The sequence below is a fragment of the Podarcis cretensis genome (assembly GCF_951804945.1).
Source record: "Podarcis cretensis genome assembly, chromosome: 5".
Taxonomy (NCBI): Eukaryota; Metazoa; Chordata; class Lepidosauria; order Squamata; family Lacertidae; genus Podarcis; species Podarcis cretensis.
This window is the reverse complement of record NC_137174.1, coordinates 13,832,812-13,846,739: the sequence shown is the minus strand read 5'-3', so window position 1 is coordinate 13,846,739 and position 13,928 is coordinate 13,832,812. Positions and strand designations below refer to the sequence as shown.

At 44.8% G+C, this 13,928-nt stretch overlaps 1 protein-coding gene across 9 annotated transcripts in view; it reads right to left on the bottom strand.

The window, feature by feature from the left end:
- The window catches only part of PAX2 (paired box 2), a 145,100-nt gene that overhangs the window by 88,835 nt on the left and 42,337 nt on the right, over nucleotides 1-13,928 (bottom strand). The window contains exon 1 of one of the 9 annotated variants that reach the window (XM_079975304.1): nucleotides 3,904-4,021. The exons of the other annotated variants lie outside the window; for them this stretch is intronic. Coding sequence (XP_079831430.1) covers nucleotides 3,904-3,986 — 83 coding nt within the window. The 5' untranslated portion in view covers nucleotides 3,987-4,021. Of the gene's footprint in view, nucleotides 1-3,903; nucleotides 4,022-13,928 lie in introns of those variants that run through there. 9 annotated transcript variants of the gene reach the window in all.

The following is a 13,928-nucleotide window of genomic DNA, read 5'->3' as shown; positions in this document are numbered from 1 at the left end:
GTTTTCGAACTGCTAGGTTGGCAGGAGCAAGGACCGAGCAACGGGAGCTCACCCCGTCGCGGGGATTCGAACCGCCGACCTTCTGATCGGCGAGTCCTAGGCTCTGTGGTTTGTGGTTAACTCTCTCTCTCTCTCTCTCTCTCTCACACACACACACACACACACAGAGAGAGAGAGAGAGAGAGAGAGAGAGAGAGAGAGAGAATGAGAGATTTCCTAACAAAAAATCACACGCTCTCCAAAGCAGCAGGGGAAAAAACACAGGTGCCATATTTATTATATATTCTTGCCCGAGGGGGAAATAGGAACTTCAGGGCATGATTTTAATTGGGAAAACAGCATAAAGGAAAACAGTTAACCCTTCCCTCCTTCAGAGTCGCATCCAAACTGATTCAGAGAGCCAGACAGACACCCTGGTAGTTATTACATTTTTTAAAAACACACACAGGAGATCTGATGACAAATCTCCCAACAAAGTAAAGGTGGCAGCCCACAGAAGCACGGGTTATCTTACAGCTCTTTCTCCCAAAGGACTAGTGTCCAGGTACTTTGATATACTTTGCCATGGGGCCTGTATCCCAGGGACTGCACAGTCTTGAGAACCAGTCTCTGAGACCCCTTGCATAGTTGTGAATCTGAGTAGTGTCTTCAAGACATAAACAAAACAAAACGAAGTTTGCCTATCTGCTCATGTAAGACTTTCCATCTTGACAATTCAATACTGTACTCATGAGAATTCAACTCTAGAGCTCCTTTTCAGGAGAGGAGAAAGGAAAGTCTCCCTCTTCCTGCTTCCACATTTCCAATAATAATATTTTCTCATTAGCTGCCACCGGAATACATAATTCTGATCGGAGCAGGAAAGAGTGTGACTTCGGTACCAGAAGTGAAACTTGCAGCTTTGTGCCACCATGAAGGAAGTGGACAAAAAAATGATCCAAGTTGTGCTGGCTGACAAGGTCAACAGAGCTCCCTGACCCAGTAATACAGAGATGGTTTAACCTCTTTGTTGAACATAGATCTTGTAGACATTGTACATTTTCTCAACACTTAAGAGTTCTGCTGTGTGGGATTAGGCTTCACAGGAAGCAAAAAGACAGAGAAAAGCCAGCTTTAGAGGAAATGTGAAACAAATAGAATAGTATCGTGCTGGGGCTCTGGCAGACACAGACCCTCAAAGTGTCCCTATTTTCCAGGGATAGTCCCAGATTTACAGAAGCCATCCTGGTTTCTGATTTGATCTCCGAATGTCCTGCTTTTTCCTTAGGATGTCCCTATTTTCATGGGAGAAATGTTGAAGGATATGGAGTTATGAGACCCCCGTGCCAAGGAGATAAGTAACTGTACAACCTTTAGAAGACATCCTCTATAGAGAAGGGTTTTTTTATGTTCACTTTTCTGTTTTTATATATGTTGGAAGCTGCCAAAAGGGCAACCCAGTCAGATGGGTGGGGTAAAAATTAATAATAATAATAATAAGGCACCCCTATTTTCATCAGAGAAATGTTGGAGGGTGGGCTCATCCCTTAAGAACGATGCTTTATATGTTCTAGATCCTTAAACTACATGGTAGAAAAGTTGACAATGAGCACACAGAACAACAACAAAAGACATTTAGAAGACTAAAGAGGGAAAGACAGCATATGCAAGAGCCTCTACATAATGAAAGACACAATATATAGGCTTCAATATATACGTTGATCCTAGAAGTCGCCTACCCGAGTTGCGTGAATTTAGAGTATTTTGTATGATAGCAGAAAACAGACACAGCAAGTTTATCAGAAAATAGGTAGAACACTGATAATCATACCAGAATCTAGAATCGAAAGGAAGGACAGGGTAGGTTATATTGTGTTGCAGACCCTTCCAAGTTTTCCAGGGGCAACCCCAGATTTACAGAAGCCACCCCAGTTTCTGATTTGATCTCAGAACATCCCACTTTTTCTTAGGAGATCCCTATTTTCATCCCGGTGGAGTATCGGGTCAGGTTTAAGGTGTTGGTTTTGACCTTTAAAGCCCTTTGTGGCTTAGGGCCCTTGTATTTATGGGACCGCCTCTCCTGGTATGACCCACAAAGGACCTTAAGGTCCATGAATAATCAGAGTTTAGAGGTCCCGGGCCCTAAGGAAAGTCAGATTATCCTCCACCATGGCCAGGGCCTTCTCAGTGATGGCTCCGACCTGGTGGAATGTTCTGTCCCATGAGACCAGGGCCCTGCAGGATTTAACTTCCTTCCGCAGGGCCTGTAAGACAGAGCTATTCTGCCTGGCTTTTAATTTGAATTTAGCCTGATCTTTTATTCCCCTTCCTTCCCTCCCCTCCCCTTTTTATGAAGATTATCCACTCTGGGATCCCACAGCTAATTCTCCACTGGTCTCCTCGCTTGCCCAAATAGGACTAATTTAGCCAGCTAGCCCTGGTGATCATCTAATGTTTATTGGATGGGTCCCCCCCTCAATTGATTTTTGAATTCTGAATTTATTTATTCATGTTTTATACTGTATTTTATGCTGTTTTTTGTTACATCAATTAAGTGTTTTAAATTTGTTAACTGCCCTGAGCCCGGTTTTCTGAACCAGGAAGGGCGGGGTATAAATAATTTATTATTATTATTATTATTATTATTATTATTATTGAAATGTTGGAGTGTATTGAGTTATGTGACCTCCAAGCCAAGGAGATAACCTTTAGAAGACATCTGAAGGCAGCCCTGTATAGGGAAGCTGTTTTTTAAGGTTTAAGGTTTTCTTATGTTTTTATGTATGCTGGAAGCTGCCCAGAGTAGCTGGGGCAGTCCAGTCAGATGGGTGGGATATAAATATATTACTACTATCATCATGGAATAGGACAAACCTATTTTAATTGGAGAAATGTTGGGGGGTATGGTGCTGTTCTACGATAATAATAATAATAATAATAATAATAATAATAAAATTATTTATACCCCACCCATCTGGCTGGGCTTCCACAGCCACTCTGGGCGGCTTCCAACAAAATATTAAAATACAGTAATGCATCAAACATTAAAAGCTTCCCTAAACAGGGCTGCCTTCAGATGTCTTCTAAAAGTCTGGTAGTTGTTGTTCTCTTTGACATCTGGTGGGAGGGCGTTCCACAGGGCGGGCGCCACTACCGAGAAGGCCCTCTGCCTGGTTCCCTGTAACCTCGCTTCTCACAGTGAGGGAACCGCCAGAAGGCCCTCAGTGCTGGACCTCAGTGTCCGGGCAGAATGATGGGGGTGGAGACGCTCCTTCAGATATACTGGGCCAAGGCCGTTTAGTAAACCAACAAAGTGCCCTTGTGAGTTTTCCAAAGTTACCTGGTTGATCACTATTGGACACAGGCGGCTAAACTAGATGAGCCTTTGCCTGTGGTTTTGAAGTACCAAGAAGCACGCTCTGAAGGAGATAAGTTCTAGAGCTGCCCGGTGATTGAAGACAGAAAGGGGCAGATATTACAACTGTTCCTTCCTTGCTCCCACAAAGCACCCTGAAGTGATGCTTGCGTGAGCATATTGATCCCACCTCGGCGCTCGCACCCCCTCCCCTGCAGCAGCCCCAGGAAGCAGTGATGGGGTGCAGGCAAAAGCATGGAAATAGAAAGCTATAAATTATTTGTGACAGGAAAGCAATAGTGCCGGAGTGCTACGCACAAGTCCTGTGTCACTATTAGATTCCTTTTAGCCCGATGACACTCTAAGAGAGGTTAAGTGTCTGGTGGAATCCTATACGTGGGGAGCAGGGCAGCCTGGGAGCAGAACGCTCTGCAGAGAGGGGTTATATCAATTCTCCAGGCCAATAATATTCCTTTCATTGATCACAGCCCAAAGTTCAAAAATCTCATTACAGCTTGGCCGACCTGGAACTTTTCAAAAATCAATAGAGTGATATAATGTATGTATACTTAGTAGAAATGTATCTATTCATCAGTCCGTCCGTCCAAAATCCGCCCGAGGGGTTCTGAATGAAGCCTACACATTGTATCATGTTTGGCTACGTAGCCATGTATTCGCTGTAATAAATGAGACCCGAAGTCTCCCTGGCAACCTCGGGTGACACACAATGAAGGGAATTTCCTGCTTTTGGTGTCATCATGGCAGGTTCTATTCATACTGCGGTTCAGCAGAGCTGCCCTCGCTCGACTTAGGGATTTGCACAGCTCTTTTGCTCCCAATAACTCAACTGCAAGCTTCTCTGAACTGTCTCCTGGACTAACTCAGAAAGCACAAATGTTCTAAGTCCCTCTTTGAAGCTTCTGCACAGCTGCGTGAGCTGTGATTCGCATCTAAAAGTAAAGGGACCCCTGACCATTAGGTCCAGTTGTGACTGACTCTGGGGTTGCGGCGCTCATCTCGCTTTATTGGCCGAGGGAGCTGGCATACAGCTTCCGGGTCATGTGGCCAGCATGACTAAGCCGCTTCTGGTGAACCAGAGCAGCGCACGGAAACGCCGTTTACCTTCCCGCCGGAGTGGTACCTATTTATCTACTTGCATTTTGACATGTTTTCGAACTGCTAGGTTGGCAGGAGCAGGGACTGGGGAATGGGAGCTCACCCTGTCACGGGGATTCAAACCGCCGACTTTCTGATCGGCAAGTCCTAGGCTCTGTGGTTTAACCCACAGCGCCACCCATGTCCCATGATTCGCATCTAGGACTTGCAATTTGCGTAACTGTTAAAAGGTTCCTGAAAATTTGATTCTGCTCAATTGCTGCATGTGGAGGGCAGATATCTACTCTATGGTAACCCTTTGCCAACACCTTCCCCCCCACCCCCAGATGGACTTAGTAGATGTGTGTTTTGGGCACACATCCCCAAAACTGTTGAAAGGAAAAAGACTTCCAACTAAAGATTCTTAAACTATATTGCTCTGGGGCCTGTCATTTCCCCATTTAGAAAAATACGGGCAGGTGACTGCTACAGGGGGCTCTCTGCACTTCACAAGTTTTACAACAAATCAGCACAGTGTTGTTGTTTTTAAACCCTAAGAAAAATGTTTGATATATTGGTGCAATAATAATAATTATTATTATTTATACCCCACCCATCTGGCTGAGTTTCCCCAGCCACTCTGGGTGGCTCCCAATCAAGTGTTAAAAACAATACTGCATTAAATATTAAAAACTTCCCTAAACAGGGCTGCCTTCAGATGTCTTTTAAAAATAGGATAGCTGCTTATTTCCTTGACATCTGATGGGAGGGTGTTCCACAGGGTGGGCGCCACCACCGAGAAGGCCCTCTGCCTGGTTCCCTGTATCCTCGCAGTGAGGGAACCGCCAGAAGGCCCCTGAAGGAGGACCTCAGTGTCCAAGCACTGAAGAGGAAGGAACTGTATCACTTACTGAATGCTGATGTTACATATAGCTGGAATCAAAATTTCCAGTTTTGCCGTGAACATCCGCCACACAGGGTAGGTTGAGAAGGTGAGCAAAAAGATCAAGTGATATATATACAGTACTGATATAATCCCCTGTGGATTATAACTAGATAATGGAAGCAAGTAATTCAACAAAAATCCATTGCAGATTAAAATACACCCTGACTTGTTTGGTGTGGACAGTTGTTTGCTGATTTTCCCCACCAAAAATAAAAATAAAAAATAGACGTTTTAAAGTCAGGTAATGTGATGCCTTTTTTTTTCAAATATAAATGTCATTTCATGTGCCCAAATCAATTACTTCACGCATAGCCATGGATAATGTAATCACTACTGAAATCTATGTATACTACATCATAAATGACAAAACCAAGTATTAGTTTGCAACAGATAAGATGCAGGTCAAGTTCCAGTGGCAGACCAGAAGTGGAACCTGCTTATCAATAAAATATCTGCAAAAAACCCTTAAATTATAGCATTTATTCACACTGAATAAAATAACTTAATTATCAGTATACTTTTCTCAACACCACCACTCTGTATCCTACTAGTTAAGTAAGTCTTATCGTCTACTGTATTCCATCTGCCACATACATTGGAGCCAATCCCCTATACAAGGGTTGTCTGTTATTTTCTGTTTATTGGCTATCTCAATTTGAGCACCTATTAGCAGACTGCACCAATTGCTGCCTATAATCGTCCCCAAAAAGAAGACATTGTGAGGCAAGTGAGAGTACGAAGGACTAATTCAAATGAAGTATCTCCAGAGATCCTCAATTGCCCAGCACATAAACCACATGTGGAAGTCATTCTCGTGAACAGCATGCTACTATGTATAAGGGTTATTGCATCTACTTAGCCTTTTCTTGAACCAAGTTATCTGGTTGAGGAAAATATCAAACTTTCTAGCCCCACAAAACTCCTTCTCAGGTAGAATGACCCAAAGGAGTGAACCTAGGACTTTCTACACACAAGCAGCCCCTCCAACAGTGAGCTACAGGCACTACCCAATTTCTCTTCCACAAGAATACCTTGCATTAGTACATGTGAGCAAAGTTACAATGAAATGAATCTTCAACCTTCTAGATTTCAGCAGCAGTAGTGTGTTTGAGGACAGGGACATTTGCAGGGAAACCAAAATGCTTGTTTACGAAGCTGTTGAACTACCAACCTTACTGTATGCTTGTGAAACATGGACCACTTATAAACACCATCTCCAACTCCTACAAAGATTCCATCAACAGTGTCTCCAAAATTTTTTGCACATCACTTGGGAAGACAGGGTAACTAATGCCACTGTACTGGAAGAAGCAAAGATCACCAGTATCGAAGGAATGATTCTTCAACATCAACTTCATTGGACTGGTCATGTTGTGCGGATGCCTGATTATCATCTTCCAAAACAACTACTCTATTTCGAATGGAAAGCGTAATGCTGGTGGTCAACAAAAGAGGTTTAAAGACTCTTTCAAGGCAAATCTCAGAAAATGTAGCACAGTGGTACCTCGGGTTAAGTACTTAATTCGTTCTGGAAGTCTGTTCTTAACTTGAAACTGTTCTTAACCTGAAGCACCACTTTAGCTAATGGGGCCTCCCGCTGCTGACGCGCCGCCGGAGCACGATTTCTGTTTTCATCCTGAAGCAAAGTTCTTAACCCGAGGTACTATTTCTGGGTTAGCAGAGTCTGTAACCTTAAGCATATGTAACCCAAGGTACCACTGTATAAACACTGACAACTGGGAAACACTGGCCTGCGAGTGCTCCAATTGGAGGACAGCCTTTACCAAAGGGGTCATGGACTTTGAAGACGCTTGAACTTAGGACAAAGGGGAGAAACGTGCTAAGAGGAAGACACGCTTGGCAAATCCACATCGTGATCAACTCCTGCCTGGAAACCTATGTCCCCACTGTGGAAGGACGTGTGGATCCAGAATTGGCCTCCACAGTCACTCATGGACTCACTGTTAAGATCGTACTAGGTATGAGCTTTCATGTGCATGCACACTTCTTCAGATACACTGAAACAGAAGTCACCAGACCCTTCTATATAGTGAGAAGGTGGGGAGGGGTATTACTCAGAAGGGTGGTGGGAATGGGTGATTGGCAGATAGCTGTGATGAGCCTGTTGACGACTCTTAACGACTGCAATAGGTCTTACAGGAAAAAGCAAGGGGTGAGAAGGTGAAAAATGGCTTTGTCATGTATAATGAGATAAGAATCCAATGTCTTTGTTCAGACCAGGTCTCTCCATGGTTTTAAGTTTGGTAATAAGTTGCAATTCAGCAGCTTCTCTTTCCAGTCTATTTCTGAAATTCCTTTGTAATAGAACAGCTACTTTGAGATCTTGTATAGAATGTCCTGGGAGATTGAAGTGTTCTCCTACAAGACAGAGAAACCAGTAACTTATTACCAAACTTAAAACCATGGAGAGACCTGGTCTGAACAAAGACATTGGATTCTTATCTCATTATACATGACAAAGCCATTTTTCACCTTCTCACCCCTTGCTTTTTCCTGTAAGACCTACTGCAGTCGTTAAGAGTCGTCAACAGGCTCATCACAGCTATCTGCCAATCACCCTATCCCACCACCCTTCTGAGTAATACCCCTCTCCACCTTCTCACTATATAGAAGGGTCTGGTGACTTCTATTTCAGTGTATCTGAAGAAGTGTGCATGCACACGAAAGCTCATACTAAGAACTAACTTAGTTGGTCTTTAAGGTGCTACTGGAAGGAATTTTTTTATTTTGTTTTGACTATGGCAGACCAACACGGCTACCTATCTGTAACTGTTAAGATCGTGTCTATGGAAGACAATCTTACTCAGCTACGAGTGATCGGCAAAGAAGAAGAGCTAAAATTCTGGAACCTCTCTGGCTCCATTCTACAGCATTATTTTGGCAGCCCCCGCAGCACAGCACCCAGGGTGACTGCAGAGGTTGTGCTTACCTATAACTGCTTTTTCTGGATGCAGACTATGTCAGATCTTCAGGGTCCCTTCCAACTTTACAGTTTGATGGTATCTATGATTCTAACTAGCAGCTCTAGAGCTAACTTTTATCTAAGGGCCGATTCACACCATGCATTCAGAGCACAGCAAACACACATTTACCATACCCTCCAACATTTTTCCAATGAAAATAGGCATGCTTCTTCTTCTTCTTCTTCTTCTTCTTCTTCTTCTTCTTCTTCTTCTTCTTCTTCTTACTATTATTATTCCCCACCCATCTGACTGGGTTGCCCCAGCCACTCTGAGCAGCTTCCAACATATATAAAAACACAATAAAACATTAAAAGCTTCCCTATACAGGGCTCCCTTCAGATGGCTCAGGGGTCAGAGAACTCCATACCCTCCAACATTTCTCCAAAGAAAACAGGGACATCCTAAGGAAAAGAAGGACATTCCACTATCAAATCAGAAACTGGGGGTGGCTTCTGTAAATTCAGAACTGTCCCTGGAAAATAGGGAGAGTCTGTATTACTTCCTTCCAAGGGATTCTGGGAACTGTATTGTTCAGGATTTTCAGAAGTGCAGTTATGTGAAGGGGAGGATAAAGTTCTAGTTTAGCTAGGGTTGCCATATTTCAAAAAGTGAAAATCTAGACAGAAAAGTTATTGAGCTTTTTCCCCCAGTTTTGGCCAAAGTCGTTGAGCAAAATCACAAAAGAATTGGAATTTTTTTGAGCTATTTCTGAGGGAAATCGGCAAAAACGACTGCCATACGTCCGGATTTCCCCAGACATTTTGCTGATTTCTGCTCAGACACTGCGTGCGGTTCAAGTATTACAGATATGTCTGCGAAATTCCGGACGTATGGCAACCCTAGTTAGCTTTTCTGGATTTCACCATGAGCTGTAAGCTGTGTGGGTTACTTACTACCTGTCCAAATATGTTGTGCCTTGCAGACAATGGAATATTTCTGCTTACAGATCTCTCTCACACACAAATATATAACACACACCCCTGGGGGAAATTGTGAGTACACAAGCCTTTATTTTTAATTTTTGCCTTTCATATTATCCTCAAGAGTTACCTCACACCTAAGACTATGCTGCATTTGTGTATATGCAGGTAGGAGAACACAGCCTTGGGAAAATATCTCTCCTTATTTCTATGTATGTGCAGGACATTGTGTGTGTAAGAAAGAATTATGAAATACTAAGTGAATGTGCCGTCTATCCCATTGATTTTTCAGACTCCAACTTGTCTTTCATCTCTTTCCTTTTGTTATCCTGGGGGCATGGCAGCAAGCCCCTATTTTAAATACCTTTGCTTCCTCCCATCTCCTCCTCCCCCTCTCCTCCAAAAAAGTGTCAATATTTTATTTGGATTTTTAACTTCACTCCATAACAGTTGCTTGACCTCCTGACTCGTACGAGTCACATAAATTCTGAGACTTTATTCAGGAGCCATGTTCCCGCTATTGAATAAGCAATTTGGGAGGATGAATTAATGACTTGTGCTGTTGCTGGAAAGTCCCTGAAGAAATATTAAAATTGCTTGCAGACTGAATCAATACTCACTGAACACTGAGCATGAGGACTTGGGTTGTTTTTATGGCACAACAAACAGAAGCATTGGGGAAAGGAAAGGGGGTCCCTGAATACCCCACAAGCACATTCACTTCTTCCCTCAGCCTTCTTCAATATCAGCTGATTCACGCTAAGGTCAAAGGTCCTGTGTCCTGGATTTGAAACCCAGGACAATAATCCCTCTTCCTCTTTCCACAGCTGACGTCTCTTGCAATTGAAGGTCCATTTTCTTCATGCGGGTGGGGGGCTGTACAGCATCTCCCTGACACTGATGCTGCTGGATGCCCTGGAGCCCTTCCAGAGTTTGCTCTTAGGAAATGGGAATATTTAAACTGTTTGTATGCGACAGGTGCAGGCGGCTAGAAGCAGTAAAGGCAGTGGCGTAGCGTGGGTTGTCAGCACCCGGGGCAAGGCAAGTAATTTGCGCCCCCTAACCCGTGGATTTGCGCCCCCTAACCCTAACCCTGAGATGTTGCGCCCGGTGCGGCCAGCCCCCCCTGCACCCCCCACGCTACGCCACTGAGTAAAGGTGGATCCCATTCTGAAGATCAAGGAGGGCTGCCTTGGGCCTGTTGGAGGAAGCACTGCTGGGCATGCCTACTGATTTGTAGCATTCTACAAGGCTGGAAGGGACGCGGGTGGCGCTGTGGGTTAAACCACAGAGCCTAGGGCTTGCCGATCAGAAGGTCGGCGGTTCGAATCCCCGCGACGGGGTGAGCTCCCGTTGCTCTGTCCCAGATCCTGCCAACCTAGCAGTTCAAAAGCACGTCAAAGTGCAAGTAGATAAATAGGTACTGCTCCAGTGGGAAGGTAAACGGCGTTTCCGTGTGCTACTCTGGCTCGCCAGAAGTGGCTTAGTCATGCTGGCCACATGACCCGGAAGCTGTACGCCGGCTCCCTCGGCCAATAAAGTGAGATGAGCACCACAACCCCAGAGTCGGCCACGACTGGACCTAATGGTCAGGGGTCCCTTTACCTTTACAAGGATCTAGGCAAGGCATAAAAGCATAGGAACCTGCCCTACACAGAGTCAAACTATTGGTCCAAGCTGGGATGTGCTTAGCAGCTAGGAGAAACTATATTTATTAGATATTGTTCTTCCTTCCTCACGTTTGTGAGTTCTGCAGAGCACTATCCCTTTGCAGGTTAAAAGGGAACCTTAGATATGGTACTTTTAGCCTTCCGGTTTAAGTAATCCAGAATGAGAAAACAACGCCACTCTCTGCTCAGGCTAACGGTGACCTTTGGGACAGTAAGTTACAGCTGCCTGAGTTACCAAGACATACTTAAGCCTAGCTTAAAAGTCTGACTTGCAGATGTTCTCGCAATGGTGGAGAAGAGCAGAAAGAGAGTGCGCCCAGGCAAGGAGAAAAAATCGACAGCTTCACCCTGTTCCTGTTGGGGTACAAAGGGAAATGATCTCAGAGTCCTCTCTAGCAAGTTGAAACCCAAAGGCAGCTTGGCACACCCACAGCTCTGCCCTCCAAACCTTGCCAACATTTCCTGCTCAGTGCCCCACCCCCCCGCATTATGCTGCCTGAGAGACCTGTTTCCTCCTGTCTAAAAGTAGGGCCGGCCCAAAGGGCAGCATCTTACCCACAACTTGGGATTTAGCTTAGTATATGATCACCTCTAATACAAAGATTTGCTTTCCTATGGGCATATTAAATTGGCATGGCCTTGGCATGATCTCCCCACCAACAATGGTGTCGCAACGGGGGGCATGGGGGCACTACGCTCCAGGTTCCATGTCTGTGGGGGTGACAAGAAGTCACCCCGCGGGGGCTCACGGCAGCGCAAGCAGCCATTGCGCCACTGCCACCACCTTTGAAGGCTTTAGCCATGAGCAGAAGATCCTGGTACAAGCAGCAATCTGTTAAGTTAAGCGCATTTGCAGTGTCGCACGCATGCACTGTACGTAGAAATGACACATGTGCTGTATAGCGGTTTGCGCCCTACTTAGTGATGCCTGCCCCGGGTGTCCCTACGCCTTCCTTCGCCCCTGCCCACCACAACAGAGTTAACAGGCACGAAGAATAAATGCTGCCATAAGCATGCAGTACGCATAGCCCACTAAAATCCCCATGATTCCTATAGGGGTTGCACAGAACTAATAGAGAGAGCTGGACTGCCTTGAACAATCATCATCTCCAAGTTAGTTCTCCAGTAAAATGGCAATATAACAGTGGCCTACTTTCCAGGGTTGTTGTGAGGAAGGTAGGACTGCAGCAGACCCTCCAAGCATCCCTATTTTCCAGATTTAGAGAAGCCATCCCAGGTTCTGACTTGATCCCAGAACGTCACACTTTCCCTTAAAAGGTAAAGGGACCCCTGACCATTAGGTTCAGTCATGACCGACTCTGGGGTTGCGGCGCTCATCTCACTTTACTGGCTGAGGGAGCTGGCGTACAGCTTCTGGGTCATGTGGCCAGCATGACTAAGCCACTTCTGGCAAACCAGAGCAGCACACGGAAACGCCGTTTACCTTCCCACCAGAGCGGTACCTATTTATCTACTTGCACTTTGATGTGTTTTCGAACTGCTAGGTTGGCAGGAGCAAGGATCGAGCAACAGGAGCTCACCCCGTCGCGGGGATTCGAACTGCTGACCTTCTGATCGGCAAGTTCTAGGCTTTGTGGTTTAACCCACAGCGCCACCCACGTCCCCCTTAGGATGTCCCTATTTTCTTTGGGGAAATATGGGAGGGTATGGAAGGCCCAGAGCCATCTGAAGGCAACCCGGTATAGGGAAGGTTTTATTTAATGTTTAATGTTTTAGTATGTTTTTATATATGTTGGAAGCTGCCCAGAGTGGCTGGGGCAACCCAGTAAGATGTGCGGGGTATAAATAGTAAAATTATCATTATGGAATGGGACGTCCCTGTTTTCATCGGAGAAATGTTGGAGGGTATGCTGCAGCACGTTGTATATGTTAAAAAGTTATATATAAATGTAATTGAGTCTAACCAATGTCCTGGCCTGGGGCTCCAGCTATCTCAATGCAACATTTGATTCCCCATCCTAACTTCCATGTGTGTCGAGGTCACTTCCCAAACAGTTAGTGAATAAAGGCACACTTTCTCTAGTCCCAATGCATGTTGTTTTTGACTGTTGTCCTGGAATTCCTTGGCAAATTTGTACTATGGCTGTGTACTCAAGGAGAGGTCGGGGTGCCCCCCCCCATTTTTTCTTTTAGTCTTGTCTGCCTAGGCAGCCGTTACTGTATGTTAATACCTATGGCTGCACTGCTGTATGCCTATGTGCCAGTTTCATTGATCCTATCAATATTATTTTGTAATTCCCTCTTCAACATTGACTTAGCAAGCGGTCCCAGAGCTCCTGTGTATTGAATAATGATGTCAGGGTTTTGTAATAGCCTCTTGTCAGCACAGGGAGTGCATTTGCCTTTCCTGTGTCTACAGCTGCGATAATTTTATTTTGTGATGCTCGTTCTGTTCCAGAAATTGTACTACAATGGCTTTGTATCGCAACCCATGCTACCTTCTCTGCCGGGGGCTGGGAGACCATGCTGGAAAATGCATGCTCACATTTATAAACAGCACAGCATCGAGAGATGTAGGCATCTTTTTCTGTAATCTGTATTCGTATTTTAACCCCTGCCCCCCACCCCAGACGCAAACACGCCTAAATGAGACACTTAGGCCTAGCCAAACACTGCACTGCTAACTAATTGTGTACATTTTTATCACTTGGTCTTGTGTACCTATGTTATCATGCTTCCTGTGTGAAAAGGTATATGTCCATGTTGACATTCTGATACTGAGAGCCTCTAAAAACTGACGCTAGCAAATGACTTAGTAATAAACCAAGCACTGCCCTGGTAACCTGCAGCCTCTGTGATATACTAAGTTTGCAACCAGATAACTACACTTTGGTGAGGCTGAACTAAGTCCCATCCAAACAGCCAAACTTAACATTTGCTAAAAAGACTACAAGTACTGCCAGATGAAAGTGAAGATGCACATGCAGATGAATGAATGAATTAGTATTTATCACTGTA